We start from the raw sequence: 24,383 nt of genomic DNA, 5'->3' as shown, positions 1-24,383 counted from the left end.
AAACTCGAAGAAACCGTAACGGAGATCGTAACGAATATTGTAACCGTAACGGAGATGCCGATTTTCAGACCTAGGGTTTCGGTTTTTAAGTTGTAAAGGACCGAGCGGTGGTGGCGGTAGGCCGTCGTCGGTGACGCCGTCGTGGTGGCGTGGTCGTCAGCCTTTTTGAACAGGAAGGATGAGAGAACAATGTATGTGGGTCGTAGGGCCGTTCAAATCGCTCGTCGCTCGTCGCTCGCTCGACGCTCGTTCGAAAACTGCTCGGAAAATGTTCGTTCGATTTGTCGCTCGGTTGCAAACGAGCCGCTCTGCTCAGTTCGGTTTGTAAACGAGCCAAGCATGAGCAAAGGTCCGCTCGGCTCGGTTCGGCTCGAATTATTATTTTAATTAGTATACATATACATATACCTATACACATACATATATAAACATGTATATACACACACATATATATACACAAGTATAAATTATACATAATACATACACACCTATATATGTATACACACATAGACATACATATATACTTAAACATAAATTAAATTGATAGTTTTATATGTACCATTCTATTAGATTTTGGTAAATGATATACAAATTTACAACTATATCTATACGTACTAGCCTAACCACGCCAATAAAAAAATTAATATTAAACTAAAAGTTAAACCCTAAACCGATAAAAGATAGTTTGTTCATCGCCTCAATGTTTCATGTCGTTACCCTAAGTCGATCATGTCCTGCTCTCAACGTAATTGTTTGTGCAATATGATCATCGCCTCGTCGGCCACAACATTGTTATTAATAAGAAAAATAGTGTGCTATTAAATGTGCATATTTTTAAAGACATAAAAACTTGAGACCCAACATTGTCAATTTCTCTCTCGGAAAATTTAAATCGGGCAACACGGTTGTCCAAATCGCTCGAATTTCGCTCGGCGCTCGCTCGAAATTTTTATTGCTCGAAAAATGCTCGATTGATTTGAGGCTCGGTTTTAAGTGAGCCGCTCCGCTCGGTTCGGTTTGTAAACGAGCCAAGCACGAGCAAAGGTCCGCTCGGTTCGGCTCGGCTCGGCTCGTGAACAGCTCGTGTGGGTCGGTATCTTCCGCAACCTTTTTGCAGCCTAATTTCACAATCTCTATAACGGACTCCAAACTTTTATTAACCAAAATGCATCTATCTATTATACTAAAAGAATCTATCTATTATACTAAATGAATTCTCTTAGACCACATGGACTATTCTTAGCCAATCAATTGGGTGATGTGGACACCCTCTTAGGCTAGATAATTGTTGATGAGCGCCAAACCCCTTTTCCTTTATTCTCCGCTCTTTTTCTATTCTCTCACACAATGCATCTTATTTCCTCTTCCTTCGGTCGTACGATTCAAACCTAAAAATCAGATGGATGTTTCCCTTCAACGATTCCATTGAGAAAACCCTAAAATCTTCCATACGTTTATGGCTTTTCACATACGCTTGGTCATAACCCTCTCTCTCATCCTCTCAAAATCATTCAAATGGCGAATCCTATCATGCGAAACCCTAATCGGCGATTCCTGTCCTCACGGAGAGCAGCAATAACAACCTCTACAGATCTCCTTATATCTTTCACGTAGCGAACCCTATCATTCATCACTCTCCCAATCGTTCTGATCTTCTACTGGTAACTAACATTTTTCATGCTTGCTTTTATCGTGTTTTACCCTACTTTTGCTTTGATTTTATGTTTGTAAACAAATATTCCAGATTTTTTGTGTATCGGAACAATTAGGGCTTTCGAATCTGATCAGTTTAACTCGATCATCGACTGTTTGTTTGATGTAACGATTTGGGTTTTTTTCTTGCTAAATTGATGTTAAAAACATGTCAATTCGGGTTGATTTGGTGAAACTGATTTGGAGCAGCAGTCGGTTAGGGTTAGAAGGGGGTGTTGATGGTCGATTATGGGTGCAAGGGGGAGTGGTGCAACGATGTTGGTTGTGGTGGTTTCGCAGCGGTGAAGATGAGTGGAGGCGGTGGTTGGCTGCACGGATCTGGTAGTAGATGGGTTATAGGTGGGTGTGGTATTCGTGCCATTAGCAAAAGAGATTTAAAAACAAAACTGATGATGCAACAATATCTTTACGAGATTTGATTAAAATTTGATTTACCAAGTGGAATTCCCCTGTCGAAGGTAACAAGTCTTGCTTAAAACTTATAATTTTCTTAGTATGATTTACCGTTTCCACATGTTTTTAGTATGATTTAGGGCTTTTTATACAAACTCATGTTAATAGAGCTGGGTGAAATTTGAAATTGTATTGAACTGTATTGAAATTTGTATCAGTAGAGGTCTTTGTTTTGGTTAAAATCTCGAACATACATTATTATTTTTACCTAAAAACAAGCTTATCGTAATATTGTTCTTTTATGCTGGTAAAGTGATTTTCATCATTTAAGCTTAATTTTTTTTGTATATTTAAAAAATTACAACCTTTGTTGTGTGCTTATGACAGGTTGAAGACATGGATCATGGAGGAACTATGTTTCCCTATACATGTATCCATACCGATCTGGCCCATTGAAAGACATTTATATTTTTGAGATGGCAATGGATTCAAAACAATCACTATGCGGTTAGGAGGGGATGTGAATGTTGATGTGATTGTTTTCAGCCGTACATATTGGAACAAGTAATGTTTAATGTTGTTTGATTCTTTATTTGAGTTCTTTATTTGATGTTGTGGTCGATTGATTGATTTTACGATTACAAGATATGGCCGAATCGGTTGTGTATCCAGATTCGGTTAGATATTTATGGCATTTTTTTCTTTCTAAAGTTGATCTAGCATTTGGTTTCACCTTTGGATTTATTACAGTTATAATTGATGATATTTCTCTTCTGGAAGTGGCTGCTAATGGTTCTACAAAAGACATTCTAAATTTGATGCATTACTACCATACATTAACCACACAGTTTGTAAGACACCATTTGATCTTCATTCTGAGACATATAAGCATGTTGATTTGAATGTTTTAACTTATTTTTTGTTTTGAGAGGGTTGTACGATAATTACTGTTCTTCCCGAGGACATTTATTCAAGTGGAGATGGATTTACATTTCCTTTACAAATGGAGTACCTTGCTGACATCACCATAAACCGAGCCTTTTATAACCGGGTTGGCAGCAAATGTTCACGGGCAGGTATTTGCTATATTTTTTGCTCACATTCACCGATAATAGTTATAGTTGTACAAACATGGAACACTCTTGTTGAAATTTGCTTATATGGTTAGTGTTAAATAGGATTACAATTCTTATATTGTTTCAGTAGTGATATTTTTTTTTTTTTTGCAATAAAACGATTTGAGGTAGGGCCTTGTGATCCATTTGACACGTTTGAATCTTTAGCAAAACTTATCTGAATCAACAATTCTCAAGAAATGGGTAAATGGGTTAAAAATGTAACCTGTAGAAGTTACTGTCTTCTATAATATTTAATATGAATGCATGATCTTTAAGGGTGAATACACATTTATGTTAAAATATTATACATTAACCTAACAAGGACACTTGATAATATATTGATTTCTTTATACTTTTGTTTTATTTTTTTTTTCTTCAGATTTTGACTTCTCACTAAACAACCAGTACCTTGCGTCATCTTCACTGGATAAAACTGTGAGGGCATGGGATATTCCAAATGGCCTTTGCATACGAGTTATATATGGATTTACCTCCCAGCTTTGTATTCGATTTCATCCGGTTAGTGCAAATCAACATTGCATATATCTTATATAGTTATGTTATAGGGAAAATTACATAAATACCATTTTTTAGCGTACATACCATTGGTTTTTAGTACAAAATACACTTCAAAAATTATGTGAAGAGTGCTAATGGATTTCATTTTAGGATTATAGTTGATAAAGAAAGATATTTTGGGCATACACTAATCTTAATCTATGTAACTAATTGCAAGTGAATAATAGTTTTCTTACACTTGGAAATGCAAACAGAGAAGTATGGGTAATAATGCAAACAGAGAAGTATGGGTAATAATGCAAATCTTTTCCTACCTTTATTTTTGTGGGTAGATTGAATTTGAAAGAATAAAATAATAGTAACAATATAGGCTAAGTAACGTGTGTTCCAAGTTATTTTAAGTTGTAATTAGACTATAAAACTAATTAACTAATTAAGGAAGTAAATGAAGTAATAATATTTTAAAATAATAGTCTGATCATGTATTTCCTATCTTAGGTATTCAATTTTAGTACAGGAATATTAATAAGTAAGATAGTTGTTGACGGTGAGGTTTATGCCCTCAATTATGACCATATGGGCCAGTTTATATTCTGCGGGGATTCACAGGTCAGCCTTTTTCAAAATCAACAAGTCAACTCTATCCTGATAACACAGACACACAAAGACTAAACTGTTACTTTTGATTTCTTAGGGTTCTAGATATTCAGTTAAGAGAACTCTCATCAAGGTACCTTATTGCGGACACACCGCACAAGAAGTAGCATCAAACAGACTTTTGAACCACTAAAATAGTGGTTTACTCTTTTAAACAGAGTTTTTATTTTTTGTCATTTTTCTTTTTACTCTTTTAAACAAGTTTTGTTATGGATTAATGAAGTTATATAAGTTGTTAATAAATCAGTAAATCCAGTATGATATATAATAAACAAGTTCATTATATTATATTCATTAAGTAATTACTATTATTACACTATTTACAAAAATTCAATAATAATAATAATTTGGAGTTTTGTTTTTGTTTTAAGACATCTGGCTGGAGGAGACCTTTCCACATTAGGGATGAAAGAACTGAAGTAACTCGACAGCTGAGGATGGGGGTCGATCATGTACGCTCTAGAAAGGTACGTTTTTTCTACCAAGCCAATTTCGCTATAATTAATGAAGTTATTATTAACGTTAGTAAAAGTTATACCTGTAATCCTAATAGTAATTGTGGTGGTGGTGCCCTTTGATTGGTTGAATGTGGTGGTTGCCTATGATTTCTCCACACGGTGCATAAGGAGCTCAGCTACATGTGGTTTTATATGGCTTAACGTACAAGCGTCTAGGAAGGTAAACCTTAGGGTTTCATTCTTAATAAGTAATACTTTGTACATATGAGTCGATATTTGGATTAAATGTTAAAGACTTATGATTACTGTATATGATTGTGATGCATTTCTTGCAGCTACAAGTGCAACAAGTGCTTAACGCTGCATGATAATGAGGGGAATTACTTATACACATACATGGGAAACGACCTCGGGCTAATTTGCCAAAGATAGCTGCTCATGGGGCGAAATATGCACTGGCACAGTCGTTGCCGCATAAGCGTAGCATCAGTCTAACTCAGGTAATGTTCAACGTAGGTTGTGTTATAAATGTAGTTTTGGCATAGTTTTTGTTACAATTTGGGGCCGTTTGTGGTGATTACAAGTCATACAGTGTCAAGTGTTTTGAATTGTGCTATAAAACTTTTTTCGGTCTCTTTAGGATTTAATCGTTAATGTGACATTGAAATCGATTGATGCAGATCATGAGTATCTCATGGCACTTATAGCACTTATAGGGTCTGGATTCTGGAATAGAGGTCATGGTTGGGGTCTCTAATGATCGGTTCGCTACTGTTAGTTCGTCTACTGCTGCTTCTGATTTGTGGGTTGCTTAGAATGTCACAAGATAGATGGTTAAAAGTGGAGCTGATATTATTAAGTGATGATCGACTGGTTGCTTTTTTTGGCGGACTGTAAATCGAGTGGTTTTGAAATGATATTATTAAGTGATGCCTTTGTAAACATTTAGTAAAGATGTTTGTTTGAGATTAATTTATAAAGTTGTATCTGCCGATTACACTACATCTATGTAACTCAAATAAAGTGGCATCATCTTAGTAAACTTAGGGGGCGTTTGGTTCACGGAATGATTTGGAATTGGAATTGGAATTGGAATTTGTATAGGAATTAGAATTTGAAGGAATTGGATTTGGAATTTAAACATTCCAATTGTAATTGGAAATTGTTGGAATTGGAATCTCAATTCCATTTTTGTTGTGTTTGGTTGTCAAATGAGTTGGAATCCATCACTCCGGCACCCACAACCACTACGGGTCGAAACGGTTCGGATCGAAGCGGTTCGATTCGAAACGGTTTGCGTCGAAACGGTTCGATTCGAAATGGTACTGGTCGAAACAGTTCGATTAGAAAGTATCATCCTCATTGCATGTGGTACATCCTCTTTGGAAAGTTTTTTTTTGGTTGTTTGTCACGTGCCTTTTACATTTACACCTCATGGGTGCAGTTTTATTTTATCTAGGTGGTCATTGTTAGCATTTCGTTTTTGAGAGTAACAGTCATGTTTTCTTATAATTTGTTCCAATTGGTGGGTTTCCTGAAGGCAATGATGACACATCTTTGTACACTAAGATAACAATGAGCCTTTAGCATGTCTTTATGGTGCGACCGAGATGGTCATGCTATAGTCATTGCTATCACTTGGTAATCGGGTACTGTGTTACCATGTTATGTGTGCTCTCTCATTGACGGAGCCTTATCATCATCTCATCCCAATTTCTAATAAATTTTTAGATTGTTATTTGCTGTTTTGGATCCTCATTTTAACATTTTGGTCAACTCTAATTAGTCATTCATAGTCATGGCGTTTTTCACTTAATGTTTTCGAGTTTTTGGTTAATTACTCTTTGTGTTGTGTTGGTTTCGTCTTCTTGACTTCCTATTTTCTTACTAATAATAGGGTTACGCTAAAAATCATTTTTTATGTTTCATATATATAGAATTTATTTTTTAAGTTGCCTTGCAAAAATATTTCTTGCCCAGCCAATGTATATAATGTATATCTTTCTTTGTATGGTTGGCTTTTTTTCCCTTGGACCAGCAAGAAGTACGGCGGGGCGACCTCGGCCGCCCTCAAGAACGGTTTGATGACCTCAACAACGATACCAAAGCCTTACTTTCATGGTTACTTTTTGGTGAAAGCATTGGTAATACATTTTCATTGGGCAATTTTGAGCTTTTTTTTATTAATCTTTGGTTTGATTCTTTAACGGGTTTTGTATATTTTTTTTTTTAATATGGTAGGGATGAATAAAGATTCAAAAGACTTCACCAGAGAGTTGTTTGATTCACTTTTTCGTGCCGAAGTATGACTGTTGACTATAAATGAATTTTAGCAAGTATGGGTATGAAATGCAAATTATTTTAAATCAAAACATTTTTCTATTATTTAGCTCTGGTTTTAGCCATTTTTTTTCATTAGTTCACTTTGTAACATGTAGTTGAATTTTAGCATAGAAAATACAGTCAAGAAAATGGTGATATTTGAGTTTTTAAGTTTTTGTTTATTTTTTTTATTTACCACTTTTATGGCTATTTCAATATTAACATAGAGCCATTAGTGTGATAATTGAACACCAGCCCTCATACGGGGCGGCATATAATAAGGCGATTTTGTGTTTTACGGGCAATATGATGGTAACACATGCATGTATTTCTGGTACGATTGTTTGTTTTGTTTTTTAAGGATGTTTGTAATTTTTTCATGACGGTATGTGTGAGTATTATATATGTTTCAAAATGTTCTTTACCTTCATGAAGGTTTTGTATATTTCGATTTGTTAGACTATTGGTTATAATTCGCTTTTAGTGTATATATTTATATGGTACTTAATTGTAATATCAAACTTTCTATATAGAACCTTTGTATCAGTATCGTCAAGTAAAAAAATTCAAATTATTGAATACGTGCTGTTTTGAACATCTTATATATAGTGGTAATATCAATGGGTCGGGTAATGGGTTAAAACATAAACATGTAACTATTAGCGTGAGTCAAAAGTAGTTGAGTCGAGTCAGTCTGCAAATATTTTTATCTTTTCATTTGAAAAAGTATTAGCGTGTTATATATGACCAAAAGGCATGAAAAGATCATGAATGCTTTAGTCGACAAACAGTTAATATGCAAAAGAGATGAGTGAGATGTACTATTCGGATGTGCTCAACGGTCTCAAAATATTAGATTTACCAAATCATAAGTTAACGTTTGAAGTTGGTGTTCCAGTAATGCTATTATTATGCTATGTTTAGAATGTTTTATGTGTTTAGTTGGTGTTAAGCCATCCGCGAAACTCGCGGGATCTTAGGCTATTTAGTATGAGTTATGCACGAAGATGACCACATAATTCTCTAGCAATACCTAGACTGAGAACCGGCTCAATAGAAGTCCGAAGATCTCGACGAGTCATAGTTTCTTTTATATGTAATGTTTTAAATTATGAAAATAGTTTCCATTAGCTCTTTTACAGGTGACTTTATATTATTCAAAATTTAGAAAAAAAAAGTTTACATGTTTTATAGTTCTATAAAGAATCTCTTTTGATACTTATTAGGATGACCCGGTGACTGCGCATAATGTCGTAAGAATCTCATTTGATACTTATTAGAATGACCCGGTGACTGCCCATAATGTAGTTAGTACCTACAGTCATTACATATTTGATGAGTATTTTTTCAGTACGGGCAAAATGGGTTAGTTTGACCATTCAACAATTTTTGTTTTCCCTTTAACGGGTTTGGAAGACCTTTAGCAGTAGCGTAAAGATTATCTATTTGATATGTTTCATGTTTAGGTATAGCTTTAAAGTTTACCTAACAGTGAATTTAGAGGGCACAATAACTTAAATGTTTTATTTTACTTTTTGCAAAGCATGTGTTTAACTTAGATACTTGCAAGCTTTTATTGGAATGCGACCTCTACCGAAGATCGCATGGCTTTGATCAATGGTCTATGTTAAGTGGTGTATTTATCCAAAGTTTTTTTTTATTTCATGTGTTTACATGTGTGGATTCGGATTGTGGGTTTTAAATGACTTTCTATCACTTGCTGGTGTTCGGGTTAATTTCGATACGTTTCCACACATTGTAGTTAAAGAAAGAATAATTGCCCTAATCCCTTCTATTAAGAAGATTCCTTTTGCTTTTTAAAGGAGGCAATTTTCACTGTTGTATGTTTCGCCAATGACAACCAACAAAAGTCAAGGGCAGTCACTTTCTAGAGTTGGTTTATAACTGAAACAACCCGTATTCTCTAATAGTCAATTGTATGTTGCTTTATGAAGGGTAAAAACACAAGATGAAGTCTAATCACTAATACTTGATAACAATGGTAAACCTACAGATAAAACAACTAATGTGGTGTATAAAGAGTTTTTCAACGAATTGTGATTTGTGCATATTGATGGTTAATAAAAGGTTTTGACCTGATCCATTTCAACACGTGTATTTATTGATAACATTTTATGTAAACGATTATGATGATGAGATATTATCTTTTAATCAACCCGTGTAATAGAAGATTCCTTTTGCTTTTCAAATGAGGCAATTTCCACTGGTCGTATGTTTTGCAATGACGATCAACAAAAGTTAAGGTCAGTCTCTTTCAAGAGTTGGTTTGTACCTCAAATGTCACACCCCCAAATTACCACCTAGGGTATGTCCCTATTGGAGGTGCAACGATCCAACAAAGAGCCACCAATCATATCAAACACAAGTTATAATGTATTGAAATACCCAATTGAAAGAAATATATCGTTTGAAAAGTTAAACCAAAACCAAAGTATTGAGCGGAAGCATAAAAGTATCAATGTGTAATGTATCAAAAGCAATTTAAGATAACGGTTTATTATGACCACAACCACTCCAGCAGCATCAGACAGCAAGCTCCCGAGTTCCTTCAGTAATCACCTACAAGCATGTAAACAAGTGCGTCAGACTACGCTGGTGAGTTCAAGGTTTTGTTAACAAGTTATGTTACCATATGTATGTTAATGCGATTTAATGTTGCGTTACGATGTTGCTCATGTTAGATACCCCAGGGAGTGTGCCCATAAGTATCCGGGGAGTGGGTACCCCTTAACGACCGTTTGCTATGTTGCCATCGTTAGATACCCTAGGGAGAGTGCCCATATGTATCCGAGGAGTGTGCCTCTAACAACCATAGCCATACCCAGATAATTAGTTCACGCCCGTCCTTACGGCCCGGTGTGAGGTTTCCCACCTAATAGCGCTATCAACTAAATACCTCCATTGCCCTCCAGGCAATAACCAAAACCGATTAAGTTATTTACCCAATGTTTCCCTTCCAAATGTTTACCAGTTGTCCCAAACCACCGGGACGCATGCTTGAGAAAAGTGCAGTGAACTCACCTTGGTTTGCTCGGTTTGACTCTTAAAAAAAATAGCAATCAGCCAAGGTCGGTCAATCGCGTCCTAGTACGGTTAACAAGCCAATCAGTTTCACATAGACTCACGCCACATAACTTCTTAGTTTTCAACACAAACGGTACACAGGTACTTCAAGTATTATCATACTAGTCACACTAGCTAGCCATGCCACCAAAACAATCCATCAATCCCATTCATATAATAAGTAACTGTAATATCATATAATATTATTTTAGCTCGAGCACTAGTAATATATATATATAGACCATTCGAAATTTTAAACACTCATGTAGTGTAGGCTTTTCAACTAACTTGTACACTTGTAGCCAAACAGTTTACAAAATAAAACTACATCAATTATTTAGAGACATCACCTCACACTAATTACTATAGCCCAAAGTGTACAACTAGCACATAATATGCAAACATACTCGATACATCCTACAGCACATTAATAACCACACACAGTGGGTCGGGCCGGCATGAAAGGGGTCTTCGGCCCATACACGGTTTGCATACAAAAGATGGCCGACCACTGGCCCAGGTATTACCGAAGACTCACGTAACCCAACCGGCCCAATACCTTCTATTCGGTTATAGCTTGTGTGTGATCCATGTACTCTTTTAATGTTGACAGTGACCAATATTTCAAAACAAATAATAAAATGTTCTTAACTCTCATAATAACATCATCACAGCAACCAAGCAAAGTCAACTAGTCAAGTCCCTTTCTATCACATATATCATCCCATCACCATATTAATTGAAGACTTGACATTACTATGGCATAGGGATCTTTCACAACTTTCAATGCCCACCATTTTATTAAACCACATGGGTCATCGTTGACAGTGAATGGGCAGCACATGTGATGGATTGGAATTTGTGATTCTAGCCTACTCATGTCATACATGCACAATCACCATCAGATCACATATGAGCAACACTTTTAATGCACATAATCCAATACTAACCAAAGTGATACTCTACACATAGAATATTATCATCATGTACTAATTCAGTAGCATGTTTAATAACACACCAACCGCCAAATACATCACACACAACCTCATGGCCGAACTGTTAGTATGAACTCATCACCCATTGGACCTTTTTCTTCATGGCCACTAGATATAATTAGCCGACCACATGCAATATCGGTTCATTCTTATTGGACCAATTTACTGATTTGACAATGTGTAATAATCTAACATGTATTGTTGAAGTGCTCACATGGGCGGCTGATGTCAGTTTTATCAAAATTGTATTGTATTCATATACATAACATAACATCAATACATTACATCAATTCCTATTATTCATAACTCATGCATCGGCTAACATCAACTAGCTATTATGGCAATCTATTAACAATACATCATGATTTCTAATAATACAAATACAATTAACTAATATAAATCGTATGTTGGAAAACATACCGATTCAAGAATTATAGGCAGAAGGGAAGGTCACGAGGGGGGAAAAGGATCTTCTGCCGTGCGTATTCTTGAGAGGGGAGAGTAGGGTTTGTTTGTTGAACTTTTGTGTTAATCATAGGTCACGTATACTTAATATTAATAACAATAGACTTGGGGTCGGTTAACTCATTAGGCCGAAGTGGGCTCAAGCCCAATCCATTAATTGTTTAACTAACTATGTAACTAATATATAATCATATAATCCACAACAAGGTTTTGGGCTTTGGACTTGCATGATCGGCCTAGTATCACCTATGTGGACCAGCGGGTTTAGAAACAAGAGGTGTCATGACCCAGATACACCCCGTGTATGTGCGGCCCAACATGCAACTAGTCCTCCTTGTTCGCGTTTGAAATTGTTAACAAGTTCCTAGCACAACAGTTAAACGACTAACGTGACAAAAAGGAATAAAGAGGAAATCAGGACCACAAACGTAAAGGCACAATCCTTGAGAGTTCGGGTTGTCACATCATCCCCAAGTTGAAAGAAATTTCGTCCCGAAATTTAGCACATAGTCACTGAGGAAGCTAATTAAGTTGCGTGGTTTACTGGTTTTTATTGGGGTGTCACATCATCCCCCTGTTGGTTTGGAATTTCGTCCCGAAATTCCGCGGAACGATATATGAGTGAGGTCGATAGAAAAGGTCTGATCAGCAAGAACAAGATTACAACCCTAAACTATGTGTGTGGCCTCTAGACTTTTACCGCTTGCTAGTTCTACTATGTGCTTGGTGTTCAAAAGTGTTGGGGTACGATTAAGCATTTGACTAACTTTTAAAGACACGAAACTAGTATCGGCACCCGAATCAGATTAAACAGTAACATAAAAGTCGTCAAGTAGAAACTCACCCTGACCGATCACGAAGACACGTCCCCTAGCACCATTGTCGTCGTCGTTACCCCCATTGTTGTTCCCATTTCCTTGGTTGTTGTTGTTCTGGTTCTGATTCAGCTGGGGGCAGTCCCTTTTGAAATGGTCTTCTGCACCACACTGAAAGCATCCCCTGTTGCCTCGCTCTTGCTGCTGCTGCTGGTTCTGTTGTTGCTGATGTCCGGGCTGTGGGGCTCTACAATCTTTGGCTTCGTGGCCTGCTTTACCACACCTGTTACATGTTCGTCCACACTGCCCGAAGTGGTGATAGCCGCACTTGCCACACTGAGGCTTCTTTCCTGCATAAGACCTCTGACTTTGATTCACTGAGGATGACTGGCTAAAGCTGCGAGTACTGCCAGTGTCTGTCTTCTTTTGGGGCTGAACCGAGTTGGACGCTTTGTCCATGTCACCCCACTTGCGTTTACTATCAGTGACAGGAGTAGTGGCGGTGGTGGCGGCAGTAGTAGCTTTAGAAATACGTGGTGGCAGTGAGTCGCTCTCCACCTCCTGGTCAACGATTTTATGTGCCAATCTAACAATCTGGGTTAGGTTATTGAGGTTCGCTGCTGTAACTAAACCCTTCACCCGTGGAGGTAACCCCTTAATAAACAACTCGATTCTTCGGGACATGGGTCGGGACAAGTTCGGACACAAATCAGCTAACTCATACGACCGCTTCACATACGCCTCAATTTCAGACCCCACCATTGTCAGATGATAGTACTCATTCTCTAACTTCGCTATTTCATCTCGAGGACAGTATTCCTCTCTCATTAGTTCTTTAAAATCATCCCACGTAGTGGCGTTCGCCGCCTCAATACCTAGCAGTTGGACCTGGGCATTCCACCAGGTCAAGGCACCATCCTCAAGCGTGCCTGTTGCATACTTCACGCGGTCCCCCACAGGGCAGTTGCACATAGCAAACACTGACTCAGCTTTCTCGAACCACCTTATAAGTCCCACAGCCCCTTCCGTCCCGCTGAAGGTCTGTGGCTTGCAATCCATAAACATTTTGAACGTACAGACAGGCTGGTTGTTTGGGTGCGCTGAATGAAAGAAGATACGACACAAGAATAAGAGTTGGGTTCACGATACAGGATTTAAATGTATTTAGTACAGTTTATACCAGCTTGGTAGGCTGCCAGTGCCTCAGTCACACGTGTGTTTATCAGATTTGTTAATTCAGCCTGAGTCATGTTGATGCTACCACGACCGTGTCCTCGTCCACTCATGGTTCTATAATAGGAGAGGGAAACGAATTTAGAAGTCGAGAATGAGAAAAGTATTCAGGTTTATCACGTTAGGGACGATTAACTACCATGTTCGTACATAAACAGGGAAGAACCCCTCTTACACTCGTTAAGCCTCATTGGGATTTGCATGCACCACGCGTTATTATTATGTGTGCACCCATGATAATAAGGCGGTTTGCGTGCTCCTCTCGATGCTTCTTAACTTATGTTTGAAGTTTCTCCCACTCCAATCACACAAAATAAGCACTACCAACAAGATTAAGATTGTCTAGATACGAGTGTTATGTTGCACTAACAATGTGTCATGATGCCTACCATGTCGTACCGTGCATGCTATATATATAGTTACGTTTACTAGGCATATAAAACATAAGCTAAGGAGGAACGAACCTTGCAGTCTGAAGCTGAGTGTCATGGTCGTCGTTTGGATCAATTCGGTTATAGTCTGGTTTTATGAAAACGTTTTTAAAACCGAGTTCTCTATAACCAGTGGCTCTGATACCAAACTGTCACACCCCCAAATTACCACCTAGGGTATGTCCCTATTGGAGGTGCAACGATCCAACAAAGAGCCACCAATCATATCAAACACAAGTTATAATGTATTGAAATACCCAATTGAAAGAAATATATCGTTTGAAAAGTTAAACCAAAACCAAAGTATTGAGCGGAAGCATAAAAGTATCAATGTGTAATGTATCAAAAGCAATTTAAGATAACGGTTTATTATGACCACAACCACTCCAGCAGCATCAGACAGCAAGCTCCCGAGTTCCTTCAGTAATCACCTACAAGCATGTAAACAAGTGCGTCAGACTACGCTGGTGAGTTCAAGGTTTTGTTAACAAGTTATGTTACCATATGTATGTTAATGCGATTTAATGTTGCGTTACGATGTTGCTCATGTTAGATACCCCAGGGAGTGTGCCCATAAGTATCCGGGGAGTGGGTACCCCTTAACGACCGTTTGCTATGTTGCCATCGTTAGATACCCTAGGGAGAGTGCCCATATGTATCCGAGGAGTGTGCCTCTAACAACCATAGCCATACCCAGATAATTAGTTCACGCCCGTCCTTACGGCCCGGTGTGAGGTTTCCCACCTAATAGCGCTATCAACTAAATACCTCCATTGCCCTCCAGGCAATAACCAAAACCGATTAAGTTATTTACCCAATGTTTCCCTTCCAAATGTTTACCAGTTGTCCCAAACCACCGGGACGCATGCTTGAGAAAAGTGCAGTGAACTCACCTTGGTTTGCTCGGTTTGACTCTTAAAAAAAATAGCAATCAGCCAAGGTCGGTCAATCGCGTCCTAGTACGGTTAACAAGCCAATCAGTTTCACATAGACTCACGCCACATAACTTCTTAGTTTTCAACACAAACGGTACACAGGTACTTCAAGTATTATCATACTAGTCACACTAGCTAGCCATGCCACCAAAACAATCCATCAATCCCATTCATATAATAAGTAACTGTAATATCATATAATATTATTTTAGCTCGAGCACTAGTAATATATATATATAGACCATTCGAAATTTTAAACACTCATGTAGTGTAGGCTTTTCAACTAACTTGTACACTTGTAGCCAAACAGTTTACAAAATAAAACTACATCAATTATTTAGAGACATCACCTCACACTAATTACTATAGCCCAAAGTGTACAACTAGCACATAATATGCAAACATACTCGATACATCCTACAGCACATTAATAACCACACACAGTGGGTCGGGCCGGCATGAAAGGGGTCTTCGGCCCATACACGGTTTGCATACAAAAGATGGCCGACCACTGGCCCAGGTATTACCGAAGACTCACGTAACCCAACCGGCCCAATACCTTCTATTCGGTTATAGCTTGTGTGTGATCCATGTACTCTTTTAATGTTGACAGTGACCAATATTTCAAAACAAATAATAAAATGTTCTTAACTCTCATAATAACATCATCACAGCAACCAAGCAAAGTCAACTAGTCAAGTCCCTTTCTATCACATATATCATCCCATCACCATATTAATTGAAGACTTGACATTACTATGGCATAGGGATCTTTCACAACTTTCAATGCCCACCATTTTATTAAACCACATGGGTCATCGTTGACAGTGAATGGGCAGCACATGTGATGGATTGGAATTTGTGATTCTAGCCTACTCATGTCATACATGCACAATCACCATCAGATCACATATGAGCAACACTTTTAATGCACATAATCCAATACTAACCAAAGTGATACTCTACACATAGAATATTATCATCATGTACTAATTCAGTAGCATGTTTAATAACACACCAACCGCCAAATACATCACACACAACCTCATGGCCGAACTGTTAGTATGAACTCATCACCCATTGGACCTTTTTCTTCATGGCCACTAGATATAATTAGCCGACCACATGCAATATCGGTTCATTCTTATTGGACCAATTTACTGATTTGACAATGTGTAATAATCTAACATGTATTGTTGAAGTGCTCACATGGGCGGCTGATGTCAGTTTTATCAAAATTGTATTGTATTCATATACATAACATAACATCAATACATTACATCAATTCCTATTATTCATAACTCATGCATCGGCTAACATCAACTAGCTATTATGGCAATCTATTAACAATACATCATGATTTCTAATAATACAAATACAATTAACTAATATAAATCGTATGTTGGAAAACATACCGATTCAAGAATTATAGGCAGAAGGGAAGGTCACGAGGGGGGAAAAGGATCTTCTGCCGTGCGTATTCTTGAGAGGGGAGAGTAGGGTTTGTTTGTTGAACTTTTGTGTTAATCATAGGTCACGTATACTTAATATTAATAACAATAGACTTGGGGTCGGTTAACTCATTAGGCCGAAGTGGGCTCAAGCCCAATCCATTAATTGTTTAACTAACTATGTAACTAATATATAATCATATAATCCACAACAAGGTTTTGGGCTTTGGACTTGCATGATCGGCCTAGTATCACCTATGTGGACCAGCGGGTTTAGAAACAAGAGGTGTCATGACCCAGATACACCCCGTGTGTGTGCGGCCCAACATGCAACTAGTCCTCCTTGTTCGCGTTTGAAATTGTTAACAAGTTCCTAGCACAACAGTTAAACGACTAACGTGACAAAAAGGAATAAAGAGGAAATCAGGACCACAAACGTAAAGGCACAATCCTTGAGAGTTCGGGTTGTCACATCATCCCCAAGTTGAAAGAAATTTCGTCCCGAAATTTAGCACATAGTCACTGAGGAAGCTAATTAAGTTGCGTGGTTTACTGGTTTTTATTGGGGTGTCACATCAAACAACTGGTCTTCTCTCATGGTCAATTGTATGTCTCCTTATCAAGGGTGAAAACAAGAAATGGAGTCAAAATAGTCATACTTGACAACAACGGAAAACCTACAGAAAAACAACTAATGTGGTGTATAAAGAGATTTTCAACGAATTGTGATTTTTGCATATTGATGGTTAATAAAAGTTTTTACATGATCCGTTTCAAGACGTGTATATATTCATAACATTTTATGTAAACAACGATGATGAAGCGATATTATCTTTAATCAACCCGTGTAATACACGGGTCCTTAGGCTAGTTCACTTTAGCCACATGTCATGCTGATGTGGACATTCTCTTAAGCCAGAGAATGAAACTTTGAGCGGCAATTCGTTCTCTTTATTTTCTTCATTCACACGCGCGCTCTCTCTCTCTCTTCAAAACCCTAATTGAAACACAATGGAGGCAGGAAACCAAGCACTGGTCATATCTATGGCGATTCTTCTCATGCCACAATGTTTTGATTTAGGCTCCTAAATCTTGCCCGCACTTCTTCTTTTCTCCTAGGGTTTATAACCCGATTCGTTTTTCTTCTTCTCTTATTCTCTGATTGTCTTTCCCTTTTCACACCAACGCTAGATTACTTCCACCGCCGTTCTCCGCCTCTTAACAGTGTCGTCCGCCGCCTATACGCATCATCACCGTCACCGCAACAACCAATGGGTAAAGCTGCAAACTCCGGCCCCAAATCTTCATTGTCGGCTGCTAAAGATGAAGCATATCTTCAATCACTCATCCCTAAACGAATCCATAAAAGCTCAATAGATTTCAGATCTTAAGTCAATTTCCGGTGACGTAAGTTTCGAATTTGATATAGTTTGACCGATTTGTTCTCTCAAGTGTATTGTTGAACAACAGTTGATCTGCACTATTAATCACATTTTTATTTTATTACTTTTTTCATTTTTAAGGTTACATTGCTTGACGGGACTTTGAAGGAGGGAGAAGTGGGAAACAACTACTTTCGATACAGCAACAGAGTTATCGAAGAGTTTTGCTTCAAATGCTTTGATTTCTCACATGTATGGTTTGATGTGGGACTTTGGAGCCATAGGTTTTTAAGTGATTAGATCTTATATTGATGTGTTGCATATGTTGTGGTAAGAGCTTCCACACCATTTAAATATTTTTTTATTTTATTTTCGACTAATATATGTTTTAGTCAGAAAACAAATAATTTGTTTGGGTTGTGTTATATAGCTATCAGTTAGGGTGTTCATGGTTCGGTTTAAAATCGTGAAACCGCCCAAACCGGTCAACGGTTTGGTTGGTTTCGTGGTTGTTTTTTTTTTCTTTTGCTTTCGGTTGGTCGGCTTTAAAAAATTCAAACCGTAGCGAACAGTTTGGTTTACGGTTTATATCAAAACTGGTTGTATAAAACCGCACCGTATAGTTAGATTTGTATATAATATAATTAATTTGTAGGGATTTCACATTAGGTATCATTATTTTATGATTGACAATTCAAGATTTTGTCCTTAGAATGTATATATGATTTATGGTTATTTTTTGGTTTGATCTAGGATATGTTGTTCAAAACAGTTGTAATTGGATTAGTTATATGATTTCCAACACTCCATATATTGAATTTTTTTTACTGCAGTTGGTGGCGTATGCATGAATGAATTCTGGAGCATAAGTGATGGAAAAGTCTCTTTTGAATCATTGGCAAAGTTCTATTTGACATGTATTATCAAGTTATTATTAATAATTTAAATTATGAACTTATGTTGAATTGTGTACTTTATGCCAAACACACACACGTAGCAAAATTTAATTGGATTCATGGAATTAATATTAGTTATTTACTTTGCTATATCATGTAGTACAAACTGTGATGCATTAACAACCCGATAAAACATAAATGGTGCCAAATTTCACATATCAAGATCACCATGATAAAAAAGTTCCACCTATATAAACGCCATTAACCCCACCAGGTTGTTATGGTTTTTTCCGACTGCAAGCAGAAAACTTTTTTTGTTTATTTTTTAGGATTATTATAGGTCCCTTTTGTTGCTTTGATTTTTGGCAGTTGTTTTTCTGTTTTTAGTTTGGACCCTTTCTTGATAGCTGAGGTTCGTATATGAATCATTCAAGAAACTGCGTCCTGGGATCCCTTTAAAATGCTTGCATGGAAGGATGAAACAAGTGAAAGAATGTTCATATTGCAACAAAGATCAGTTCTTTTTTCAATTGAAAGTCTTCAATGGGCATGGATTTCAACAAAGGGGTCGATTGGGTTGTTCAGGTGATCTACAGTTATAGTAGAAATGTTAAAACTGGTGGGCCGGGTAATAGTCATAACGTGTTCAGGTTGAAACATGCTTTTTTTTGTATAAGACAAAACGGGTGGGGCCGGTGTCTACACTTTTCATCATGTTTAATTCATTAATCCGTTCGTTATAATTTTCAAGTCTTAGCATGCATTGTTTTGGGGTATAAATCTGATTTTTTTCTTCTCTCCGGTGGATTGCCCTGATGATGTTGCAAGTTACATACATAGAGTTGGCCCCACAGCACGTTATGATTCTAAAGGGCGGTCTGTCTTATTTCTCTTGCCTTTTGAGATGAAAATGCTTGAGAGATTACAAGAGAAAAAGATACCTGTTGAATTTGACAAGGTAATAATAGTAATATTAATAATCATTATAATTTTTATCATCGTATCTTATATTTTTGTGTTGGCATTTGAAATTTCGTTGTATTTTAATATTTGAATATTAATGTGCTGCAGCCAAACACCAAACGATCGCAATTTGTTTCTGGTTTATTAGCTGCTTCTGTTAGAAAAAACCCACACAACTGCAGCCTTTGGGCCAATAAGCCTTCAAAACAAAAGTAAAGTCAATTTACAAACAAAAAGGTAAAGAATTTTTTTTATGTGAGAAGGCTTCCCATTGATCACATTTCAGCTTCATTTGGTCTGCCTATGTGTAGTCATATTTTTTTTATAATAACAAATGCCACAAACTGCATCTTCACACAAAACTTAAGGTAATCACATTAGCTTGCAAGAAATAAAGTTGTTTACAAGCTAGCACATAAATACACAACTTGATATTTGATATACTAGCCAGATGGCTTTTGCACTTATAATTTACCCACATTGACCCATTAACAACCTGCACATTTTTCTACAATTATATAAGCGACTCAATTCTTATTTTCTATGTGTAATTTATTAAATTAATAGATTTATAAATATTTTTCTACAATTATATAAGCGTCTTGATTCTTATTTTCTATGCCACTGGCACTCTTTTGTCCATTTTTCGTATTGTTCTTACTTATGTTTTTGAAACGGGTCAGTTGTATCTAACGATTTGGAAGTCATTACACGTGTATTCAAATGCTTACACTGTGCTAATTCGTTTATAAAAAAATGTATATTATTATTCACAGCCATTAACTTTTGAATCCTTTTTTACTGTAACAATTTGAAAAAGGATCATCATCAATTAACTTTTGAGACACCAGGTAATCTAAATTTTGCACAAAATTTCAATCTTTTGAATGTAACAATTTGAAAAAAAAAAGGATCTGATATGGGAATTAGATGTGTTTACATCACATACTAGCTATTTATTAATATGATACGTTTGTTAAATTGATTACTAATCGCTTATATGTGATTACTTGGATTTGTTATATATATGTCTGTATTTAGAGCTATGATTACTCTTGGAACTATTATGAGTATAACAGCTAAAGAAAATAATATATAAGAAAACAAAGATGACCAGCGGGAAACTGGCCGATAAAGTTTTATTACACAATGCATCTATCATTTTCTCGAAACTTCAGGTATGCGAGTTTGATCGAAGAAGTTTGATTTGGAATTGTTTACAAGGGTTGTTTGGATTCTGGGAAGGTAGATGTTGTTCATTATTATTCTGTTATTTAAGAGAACTGAAATTGTTGATGTGCTTTTTTGAAAGTGAATAAAAGCAACTTTTACTAATCGAAGGAATTGAGTTAGCCGACGGCGGCAGACCCACAGACCCTAATATACATCTACAACATCTAAGGCTTTCAGTATTTGCTTCTTTGTGTCGACGATGTTAAGAATTGCATAATCGGTCTTTCCCGGTTCGTTTTGAATGGTCGGCTGGGAACACTAGCGGTGAAGAAGCTCAAAAGAATGGTACATGAAATTATGTATAATACATTGTTTAACCCGTGTAACCCGGGTGAGAATTGAGATAAAGTACATGTTTAAGTAAAATGCATGTTATTTATGATATTATCTATTCAATAGTTGACCCATTGATTTTAGCTAAAACTTTAGAGAATTGAGATAAGGCACATGTTTAGGTTGAATACATGTTATTCATAATGTGTTTTAGTGAGAATTTATACTTTGCTGCTAAACTATTTATAATTGCTACAAAGAGTTTTTTTTCTTATTTTGTTTGTTTTTTTAGCATAACATAAAGTTAAGGCCTTGGTGGGGTGTGTATTTGTTTTGCCATGTGCAGGAAAATGGACAAGTATCACTAATCCATGATGGCTACCAAAATCAGCTGTCGCTCAACTTTGTATTACGCTATTACCCGAACGTGGATTACTAAATGCAAGTAAGGTTTAGTATACCGACCCTGTGATAGTACACTTACAGACATTCATACTTTAAAATTCTAAGAAAGTCACTTAAAGAAACATAGTGGCAGCCTACGTACTTTTTTTATTGTCTTTTTGTAAACATACACGAGTAAACTAATGTATCTGTAAAGTTTAAATAAGCTGGATTTAGATCACTAAGTAGATGGTTTAGCTGGCAATACAAAAGTTCTAAATACATGTATCGAATATGGTTATTTGCAGTTCTTTTGACATTTTCCAGAATATTTTAAACCTTTTTTTATGTGTCAGATTTATTAAACTTGCTTTCAAAGTATTTAGATATCAAACACATATTACTATACGGGTCAACTGGTTGAAAGTTATCTAATTTCTGAATCATTTTATTTTAGAACATAGAACATCAATTATTTGTGAGGTTCAAGAATATAGAAGACAAAAACTCATTCTAAACGTTACCCACACTATAAATTACATGTAAAAAAAGTAATTTTACATAATGGGTCAAAGGGAGGCCTGTTGGATCAGATAATCAAGGCATACGAGGGATTTTCTATAACAAAACTAGATGCCAATAAACAACTTTTGGCCTGAATTGGGTATAATGGCAATGAGATTTGTTTGTGCTGTTTTGGCATTTGGGATAATCTTTAATTTACTGAGTTCTGGGTTTATTTGAGCATTTCGGATAATCTTTCTATAAAATTTGTACTGTTTATGTTTTCGTTTACTGATTTCCTTTTTATTTCTTTCGGTCTGATTCTCGCATTTGTCATAATTTTCAATTTTCAATTCCTATATATATATATAGATATAGATACATACATATATATTTGTTTGAAAACCTAATTTCACACACACTTCGAGTTCGAGTTCATTGATGTATGATATTTCTCTTTTAATTTGATTTTTATGTTTGTTTATCTATCTTATCTTTTAGTTTTATGTTTTTGAGGTGGTGGCCTTAGGTTTTGTTGGTTCTGATGGGACAAAGACTACAGAGGCCACAAGCGTTTGGTGGATAACAGGTAAGTGATTTTCGTTAATGTAAGAATTATAATTTGTTAATTGATTTGGTTAAACTTATAAAGTGGCAAGCGGCTCCATGTTTGTATAATCCTTGATTATAACATTAACATATTGTATAACTGTGTACAGATGATTTGCTGTCAGCCCTTCAAGAAATAGTTTCTCTCATGGTCAATTGTATGTTGCCTTATCAAGGGTGAAAACAAGAAATGGGGTCAAAATACTCATTCTTGACAACAACGGAAAAGCTACAGATAAAACAACTAATGTGGTGTATAAAGAGATTTTCAACGAATTGTGATATCTGCATATTGATGGTTAATAAAAAGTTTTTACATGATCCATTTCAAGACGTGTATATATTCGTAACATTTTATGTAAACAACGATGATAAAGCGATATTATCTTTAATCAACCCGTGTAATACACGGGTCCTTAGGCTAGTTACTCTATATTATATCTTGTAACTATCACATCTGTCCCCCACTCACGATTACTATAATTCATATTATTATTTAATATTTGAATTTTATTTTGATCGGAAAGTCTTACATAATATGATATAAGTTTTTTTTCAATTCAATAAAATATGTTGTGCATGACAGGTGTATTCCATCACAAGATTCTACACTAAAATTTTCATACATATATTTTTTTTTCTAAGTTTCATATATATTTTTTTTCATATATGACTGAATTCAAATTTGTTATGGAGTTTTTTTTTACTTCATTCAAGTATTACTAATTTACAATGCTAATTTTTTTGACACGGATAATTATAATGTTTCAACATAATTACAACATACAAAATTAAAGTTTAGAAACATACCTAAATTTTAGAACCTGCAGTTCTAGCAAAACAGAATCCGAAGTTCTCATGCAATATTTATTTTATACACATGCTCGTTTTTTTTAAATACATGAATCTTTCCTTTGTAGCTAAAAATGTCGAACTTGTCAAATCTTAAATTCACTCCACTTGAAATCTCGGGCAACAACTATCCCTCTTGGGTTTTTGATGCTAAAACTCATCTGCAAGCAATGAGTTTGGGGGAGACAATAATTGATGGGAATAAAACGTCCTTTCAAGAAAAAGCTAAAGCTATGGCATTCCTTCGCCTTCATCTTCATGAAGACCTAAAGAGGGAAAACCGTACTGTCGAGGACCCTCTCGAGTTATGGAAAACCATTCAAGAAAGATTTGACCACCTGAAGTTGGTCTTTCTCTCTAAAACTCGCTACAAGTGGGTTCATTTAAGGCTACGAGATCATAAGACTGTTAGTGAGTACAACTCTGCCTTTCTTCGCATCACCTCTGAGCTTAAATTATGTGGTGAACAAATCACCGACAAAGACATGATTGAGCAAACTATCTCAACGTTCCATTTATCAAACATGCTCCTGGCGCAGCAGTACAGGGAACACAATTTTACAAAATATTCTGAACTAATATCATGTTTGTTGGTCGCGGAACAAAACAACAAGCTCATACTACAAAATCATTAAATGCGTGTTATGTGATGTTTTTTTTAGACTATATTTTTTTCTTTGTTTGGTTTTTATTTCAAC

The 24,383-nt window shown here is 36.2% G+C and overlaps 1 protein-coding gene and 1 long non-coding RNA gene across 19 annotated transcripts; both read left to right on the top strand.

Annotated features, from left to right (window-relative positions):
- Positions 1–1,324: 1,324 nt before the first annotated feature.
- Positions 1,325–5,920, top strand: LOC110897840. 9 transcript variants are annotated; one of them, XR_004864046.1, is made up of 12 exons: positions 1,327–1,661; positions 1,745–2,171; positions 2,494–2,670; positions 2,857–2,957; positions 3,038–3,182; positions 3,604–3,743; positions 4,242–4,352; positions 4,438–4,473; positions 4,772–4,867; positions 4,954–5,078; positions 5,194–5,358; positions 5,539–5,920. XR_004864046.1 is itself a non-coding variant. In XM_035975868.1 (9 exons), exons 3-9 carry the CDS (start codon positions 2,925–2,927, stop codon positions 4,954–4,956), a joined length of 564 nt encoding a protein of 187 aa, XP_035831761.1. In that variant the 5' UTR covers positions 1,668–2,171; positions 2,494–2,670; positions 2,857–2,924; the 3' UTR covers positions 4,957–5,081. The 9 variants fall into 9 exon arrangements, 1 of the variants encoding a protein (XP_035831761.1); XR_004864068.1 differs by having other exon boundaries at positions 1,328–1,661; positions 1,906–2,171; XR_004864063.1 differs by having other exon boundaries at positions 1,328–1,661; positions 1,903–2,171.
- An 11,625-nt stretch (positions 5,921–17,545) lies between these two features.
- LOC110897841 lies at positions 17,546–23,257 on the top strand. Of its 10 annotated transcripts, XR_004864239.1 has the most exons (11): positions 17,546–17,996; positions 18,113–18,301; positions 18,805–18,888; positions 19,275–19,452; positions 19,696–19,825; positions 19,939–20,067; positions 21,009–21,075; positions 21,172–21,348; positions 21,683–21,781; positions 22,741–22,813; positions 22,944–23,257. It is a non-coding gene; the product is annotated as an uncharacterized LOC110897841 (long non-coding RNA). The 10 variants fall into 10 exon arrangements; XR_004864237.1 differs by having other exon boundaries at positions 21,009–21,348; XR_004864230.1 differs by having other exon boundaries at positions 19,939–21,075.
- The last annotated feature ends 1,126 nt before the right edge of the window (positions 23,258–24,383 follow it).

This window comes from Helianthus annuus, chromosome 1 (genome assembly GCF_002127325.2).
Source record: "Helianthus annuus cultivar XRQ/B chromosome 1, HanXRQr2.0-SUNRISE, whole genome shotgun sequence".
Taxonomy (NCBI): domain Eukaryota; kingdom Viridiplantae; phylum Streptophyta; class Magnoliopsida; order Asterales; family Asteraceae; genus Helianthus; species Helianthus annuus.
This window is presented reverse-complemented; position numbering and strand designations above follow the sequence as displayed.

Bases quoted from the DNA above. Each gene is read 5' to 3' on its own strand.
- LOC110897840 (XM_035975868.1), top strand. From the start codon at position 2,925: ATGCATTACTACCATACATTAACCACACAGTTT. The intron at 4,353-4,437 runs GTCAGCCTTTTT...TTGATTTCTTAG, and splicing joins TATTCTGCGGGGATTCACAG to GGTTCTAGATATTCAGTTAA. The intron at 4,474-4,771 runs GTACCTTATTGC...TTTTGTTTTAAG, and splicing joins TTAAGAGAACTCTCATCAAG to ACATCTGGCTGGAGGAGACC.